Raw genomic sequence first — 7123 nt, 5'->3', positions numbered from 1 at the left:
TTTTTTTTAGTACACCAGCCCCAGTTTTTACTCTTACATTTGCAGAGGTAACCTCAAGAAAAACGGAAATCCTGCTACATAGGTTACATAGGAATTGGTAACGAGTTTAGAAGAAACTTGTTGTATTTTCCAACTGTTTAATCGATATTACATCAGAGTACATAGGAGCATAGTTTCCATTACGGGAGTCTGTGCGCGACTGACGCGTTGAGCGCGTGTTACACTGTGTTGCGCAATATCCCACAGTTGCCAGGGGCGATCGTTTATCTGCCGATATCAGCCGAACACGACATCTCCTCCCCGCCAAATTCTTTAGTCCAGTCCCACAATCAGCCTTTCCGGAGGTCTTCTTTTTCGTTGGGGACGGGGCGTCTTTGCGACTTGTGCATTCCCATTTCCTAGATCAGGGACTGCTGTATTCGGAGCGTGCACATTCTCAGGAGTCGTGTGCAACTCGCTCGGAGGAGTATCTTCTGCTTCTGGTTGGTGTGGTCGATCCGCTACCATGGGCTCTGGAACAGCAGAGTCATTTGAAGTTGGTCCGCGGTTTTCTTCTCGAGCGTTTTGACGTTCGCAGGCACCCGGTTTCAGCTGGTCGATGTGCCGGCGCCAGACTTTGTCACCAACCTTTACTTCATAGGACAATGGTCCGTGGCGTCTGAGGACAAGACCAGTGGTCCACTTATCGGTTCCTCTGTAGTCACGAACAGAAACATGTTGTCCCGGTTCAAAGTAACGTTCTCTTCCATGGTTCCGCTCGAACAATTTATCTTGCTTGTCTCGTATACTGTCTTGAACACTTGTCCTGATAAGTGACAGGCGGGTGCGAATTTCGCGTCCCAGGAAGAGTTTTGATGGAGTTTCCCCAGTCGTTGTGTGGGGGCAAGTGCGATATGCAATAAGGAACTTTGCGAGATTCTCGTGGATACTCCCTTCCCCCTGCATAGATTTCAGGCTTGATTTGAGTGTCTGGACAAAACGCTCAGCAAGTCCATTGGTTGCTGGGTGGTATGGTGCTGTCAAGGAATGTTGAATTCCATTGTTCCTCATGAACTCCATGAACACGCTTGATGTGAACTGTGGTCCATTGTCAGTGACGATACGTTCGGGTATGCCGTTTCTGGCAAAGATCGTCCGTAGGACATCTACAGTGTAAGAAGCAGTAGTAGAGCTCATGACGATTACTTCAGGCCATTTGGAGAAGGCGTCCACAACTACCAGGAACATTTTGTCTTGGAATGGCCCGGCGAAGTCCAAATGGACTCGTTTCCATGGTCCGTTAGGAATTTCCCACGGATGATATGGAGCCTTAGGTGGCTCATTTTGGTTCTTCAGACAACCTTCGCAATTCCTCGCAACAGCTTCGATGTCACGATCGATGTTTGGCCACCATACGTAGGATCGTGCCAAAGCTTTCATTTTAACGATTCCCATGTGACCACGGTGAAGCTCGTCAAGAATTGACTGTACGAGTTTCGCGGGAATGACGGTGCGAGTGCCCCATGTTAGAACTCCTTGTTGCACAGATAGTTCATCTTTGCGTCGGATGTAAGGCACAAGATCTTCGTCCGAGTTAGAACTGTCCCAGCCATTCATGACATTCCAATATATCTTGGACAGAATAACATCTCGTCGGGTTGCGTCTCGCAGTTGTGAATGAGTAACAGGAAGTTGCTCAAATTGGCTTAAATGGTAAAGCTCAGCTTCATCTGGGCCCTCCGGTGGAACATCTGGTAGAGGTAACCGTGACAAACTGTCAGCATTGCCGTTGTCTTCCGACCTCTTATAGACCATGTCGTAGTCCATGGCGGAGAGAAAGAGAGCATAGCGTTGGAGACGTGCTGCTTGCATTGCAGGTATACCCTTCATTGGCGAGAAGATATGCGTCAACGGTTGATGGTCCGTTATAAGTCTGAAATGTCGGCCATATAAATAAGCGTAGAACTTCTGTACTCCCCAGACAATGGCTAGGGCCTCTTTGTCAATTTGTGAGTAGTTCTTTTCTGCCGTTTTAAGAGTTCTCGAGGAAAATGCGATTGGCCTTTCTGTCCCATCAGGCATTTCGTGAGAAAGAACTACGCCGAGACCATGTGGTCCGGCATCACAAGCGAGACGGAGTGGTAGCTGCGGATTGTAGTGGACAAGGACTGTGTCAGACGCAATTATTTTTTTAGCTTTTTGGAAGGCTACTTTGCAGTCTTTTGTCGATTTCCACTTTGCAGATTTTTCCAAAAGTGCGTGCAAAGGTCGCAAAAGATTTGCGCTGTCCGGAATAAATTTTCCGTAGTAGTTGATTAGCCCAAGAAAGGAATGCAGCTGACCTTCGCTGCTGATCTTGTATCCGCAGTACACAATGCTGTCCTGGAAGAAGGAGCACTTCTGCAGGTTTGCTTTTAGTCCAAACGATTCCAGGCGCTTGAGGACTTCCGAAAGATTTTCGAGATGATCCTCTTCAGTAGTACCACTCACTAATATGTCGTCTTGGGTTGCATGTGTCATAGGAACACCCTGTAGAACTTGTTCGATGGTGCGTTGCCAGATCGCAGGTGCGGGAGCAATACCAAACACCATCCTGTTATACCGGAAGAGTCCCTTTTCTGTATTGATAGTTAGCAAATGCTTGGACTTCTCATCCACTTCCATTTGAAGGAATGCTTGCCGGAGGTCAATTTTTGTATATTTCTGACCACCAGATAACTTCGCGAAAATGTCCTCAACCAGTGGTAGAGGATACTGATCCACGACTAAGTGTTGATTGATGGTGCTCTTGAAATCTCCACATATCCTGACTGTCCCATTGGGCTTTACTACAGGAACTATGGGAGTAGCCCATTCACTGACATTGACTTTGGTCAGAATACCTTCCGATTCTAGTCGGTCCAATTCGGCAAAGACTTTTTCCTTGAGTGCGTATGGAACTTGACGAGCACGAAAGAACTTGGGCTGAACATTTTCCTTCAAGTTTAAGGTTGCCTTGATTCCATTCAACTTCCCGATGGAGTTTTCAGATACGACCTTGTGAGTTTCTAGAATCTGGTTCAGCTTATTTTCGACTTCTTCTTGAGAAGCTTTTGTTGCAGTCGACGTCTTGAAGATTCCATTTGTTTCTTCAAGCAACTTGAATTCTTGAATCCACTCTCGGCCAAACAGTGCTGGTCCTGGGGTTCTTGCAACATAGAGTTGGAGCCTTGAACATTTCTCTCGAAATTTTACTTGAACTGTGGCTACGCCATCAGGTACGAAGCATTCACTTGTCACAGTTCGAAATTTAATGGAGGTAGGTTCCAGTGGAATGTGGCTGAAATGCTTCGAGTAGACAACTTGGGGTACAATAGTATACTTTGACCCTGTGTCCATTTCCATTGGAATTAGATGGCCCTCAATTTCTGGTTTTAACCAAATGGGCTCGCATCCACCACCAGTGACGTGCGCAAGTAGCTCTGAGTCAATACCCTGGCGAATGGTTCCAACATTTTCAGCCTTTGAAGCATTTGTAGTGTCCTTCTTTTTTGTTTGCTTCGTTTTAGCTTCAGTGGACGACCTTGTTTGCTGCAAGATTTCTGCAGGCGGGACGTATATGACCCTTCTTGTTGCAGTGGAGGCATACAGCGTCGAGGTATCGGCATTTCGAAGGAACATGACCCTTCTTGTGGCAGCGGAAGCACTTCTTTTCCTCGTCTCGAACTTTCGAAACACTAGACGCGGCTCCGTTTACGCTTTCTCTTTTGGTACGTAGTTCCTCCACACCTTTGGCTGCGAGCTCACAAGACACCGCTTCTTGAAGCGCCTTTGTCAAGGTCAAATCCTTCATGGTGAGCATGCGCTGTTGAACAGAGGTGCTTCGCAGGCCACAGACAAATTTGTCTCTAAGGGCTTCGTCAAGGAATGTGCCAAAATTGCAATGTTCGGAGAGTTTACGTAACTCAGCCAAAAACTCACTTGCTGATTCGGACTGTCCTTGAAAATCGATTGTAGAAACGATGCCGCTCTGACATTTCCAACGGCGTCGGAGAGAAATAGTCCGTGAGGTACTTTTTGATCTCGTTGAACTTTAACTCCGAAGGCTTCTTTGGGCATGTCAATTTGCGGAGAGTGTTATATGTTTTCGCTCCCATGCTGGTTATAAGCGCTGCCACTTTTTAAGATTGTTGAGGACAAAATACTCCTCTACACGTTCAACGTACTAGGTCCAGCTCTCGACGTTTTCATCGAAGGCATCAAGTCTTCCGACAAGGGGTGCACTCATTTTAGTAGCAAATTCCTGTACTCACAGTTGGCAGATCGATGATTCTACGTCATAAGACACATGCGATCAGTCGATGATTCCATCGATGTGGGAGATCCCATCGGTGTGAGAGATCCCATCCTCGTCGCCATTTGTTGTATTTTCCAACTGTTTAATCGATATTACATCAGAGTACATAGGAGCATAGTTTCCATTACGGGAGTCTGTGCGCGACTGACGCGTTGAGCGCGTGTTACACGGTGTTGCGCAATATCCCACAGTTGCCAGGGGCGATCGTTTATCTGCCGATATCAGCCGAACACGACAAAACTCTCTTGTGATCAGAGGTTACAGGCAGCGTAGTAATCAACCGCAAGAGTTACATGATCACAACGCGCTCGATGTAACCTGTAAACAAACTGTCACTCGTAAATAGGTATAAAGAGGTAACGCTTCTGACCGTTTTAAGAGTGTAGCAGCAAATACCTTCTGTCGCCCATAATTTGTTGCTGTTCATCTGTACTTTCCTGCACTCGTTCACTATGCTGAACAGAAATAGAACCTAGGTAAGAACCCATTTTTTCGCTTCAAAGTCCTTCAGTTTTGTAAACAAGGAGAGCACCCTTGCTGTTGCTCCACCCATGTTGCTTCTCTTCCACTTTCCTCTGTATTGTATAGGCGGGTTGATGCCCAGGGAACATCTGCAGCGTGCAAAGATGCTGTTAAGGCCCTCTGACAGAATAATGTCAAGGTTACATTCAAAGAATCACAGTGTCTGTTAGCCTCTGTCAACCCTTGAAAAAGCAATATAATTTAAAAGTATAGCTATCCCAACGTCTACAAATACATACTGAGCATCTTGTTACAACAAATTGTTACTGACAGGCTGCCAATTCCTATGCATATAGACTGCTTGCAAATTTGCTTAATTAAACTAACAAGAGGCCAGCAAGATGTGTAGCGAAATATGACTTTAGGTTGGGGTAGAAGGGAAGAGGAAACAGAACATTCGAGGATCGGTTTGGTGCAAGCTGGTGGAGGCTCTCTTTCTCAATGTATTAATCCAGTGTTGACCTGACAAAGGGTAATATATTTATTCTTAAAATCAAACACTAGAGACCATAGCCCCCACCCAAACTCCATAAAGTGAATGTCGAGCTGCAAGAGCTTCAGTTGGTAGAGTAACAGTAATTAACTACACTGACAGTAATTTAACTTCAATTTTTTAAATATTATTCATAATAATTAAATAGTAATAAATATTAAGTTAATTAATAATTAAACTACAAGTAGTTTAATTGCTGCCCATTATTAGGCAGTCACCGAATAATTGAACCTAACGTAATAATTCAGAACAGCACGGCATGCATCGAAACATACAATACATAACTCACCTTTACATGAACTCCAGACTACATTCCAGCTGTGAAGGGTACTCAATGTTGAATACAAAATACACTCCAAGGAGTGTAGCAAGTGCCGTCCTAAAATCAGGCAGGTTGTTGGTCACAACCCTCTGGTCCGCTGCCAGAAAGAACGCCGAAGATTTGTACGGACTGCCTGCATGAAATTTCCCATTTATGTAACCATATTATCAGATTCAAGCAGCGTATACAGCAAATAGTGCGAACACACTTTCAATACTTTCTCTTTCATTTGTTATGCTGTCAGTCAAGTCAAAAATGTGCCTAATACAAACAGCATCGTTCCCCAATTCAGATTGCACCCGTGAATGTGCATCTAAAGATACTGGTGTGCACAAATGAAGGTTGAAAGCCTGGCGGGATGTCAACATGTGTTTGCATGCAGTTTTTCCATGGCTAAAAACAAAAACACAGAGTTGTATTTGCCAGTAAGCGTTCGGATCCTACAAGGCACGCCCGAAAACTGATCTTGCAGTCCAGTTTTGCAGAAGTGCACCTCAATGAAGTGTGCTGGTAGTTCGACAACATGGTTTAGCATTCACGACCATCAATGGTGGGTGTTAATACTAATATTTCTTTCAGGATTGCTACTGCAGGTACTGCCATGGACCACTACAACAGAAACAGCTCACACATTAGGTACATCGCTTTATCTAATGAAGATAGATCAAAAGCCAGGAGAGGTCATAACGAAAAAAGATGAAACACTGGCTTTACACAACAGGCAACACTATTCACTTGTAACGTTTGGACGACTATGCGGGCTTCCTCAGCAGACAAATGCAAAAGAAAATAGTACAGATCCGAGACCAGCTTCATACCTTCGTCATGTTACTGTAGCACTCCGTAAGGGGCTCCTTTTGGCTGTTGCAAGCATTGTGTAGCTATCCTGGCTATTTTGTAAAAGATACAATTTCTAAGATGTCCCGTGAATTTTATAAGCCACCTCCTCCCGAGAACATTGTATGTATCGCTTATCTCAGTCGCCAGTCTGAAGCTGTAAGAAGAATTTTGATATCTCTTTGCATCTGCACCACTTTCAAACCTTCTCCAACTCTGTATGTGTCATGCCACCCCAAGGACATTGTCCCCTACATGAATCAGTCGGGTGTTATATACAGATAAGATGCAAACAGTGTGACGCGTGCTACATAGGCGAAACCGGGAGAAAGAATACCACTCGACTACAGGAACATCAACTACGGATAAGGAAGCCACCAACAGGGAATCATGGCTCTGAGTCGGTTGAACACGCGCTCACAAGTCATTAAACTTCGAATAGTCATAAACTTCGGCACGTGAACATAAATGTATGTGGGAGGGGGGGGTATGAAAATTTCTGGAATCCTGGTACATTCATGCTGATTTGCCCTTACCACAGCCACAGGGGGCCCTTACTGGAATTCTACATCGACATCACAAAGACATAAGGCTGATCTCAGATCTGTACTATTTGGTTTTGCGTTTGTCTGAT

At 45.0% G+C, this 7123-nt stretch overlaps 1 protein-coding gene across 1 annotated transcript; it reads right to left on the bottom strand.

The window, feature by feature from the left end:
* Positions 1-312: 312 nt before the first annotated feature.
* Positions 313-3639, bottom strand: LOC135398512 (uncharacterized protein K02A2.6-like). The gene has a single exon (XM_064629918.1). It carries the CDS (start codon positions 3637-3639, stop codon positions 313-315), a length of 3327 nt encoding a protein of 1108 aa, XP_064485988.1.
* Positions 3640-7123: the final 3484 nt, after the last annotated feature.

The sequence above is a fragment of the Ornithodoros turicata genome, chromosome 6 (assembly GCF_037126465.1).
Source record: "Ornithodoros turicata isolate Travis chromosome 6, ASM3712646v1, whole genome shotgun sequence".
Classification (NCBI taxonomy): Eukaryota; Metazoa; Arthropoda; class Arachnida; order Ixodida; family Argasidae; genus Ornithodoros; species Ornithodoros turicata.
This window is presented reverse-complemented; position numbering and strand designations above follow the sequence as displayed.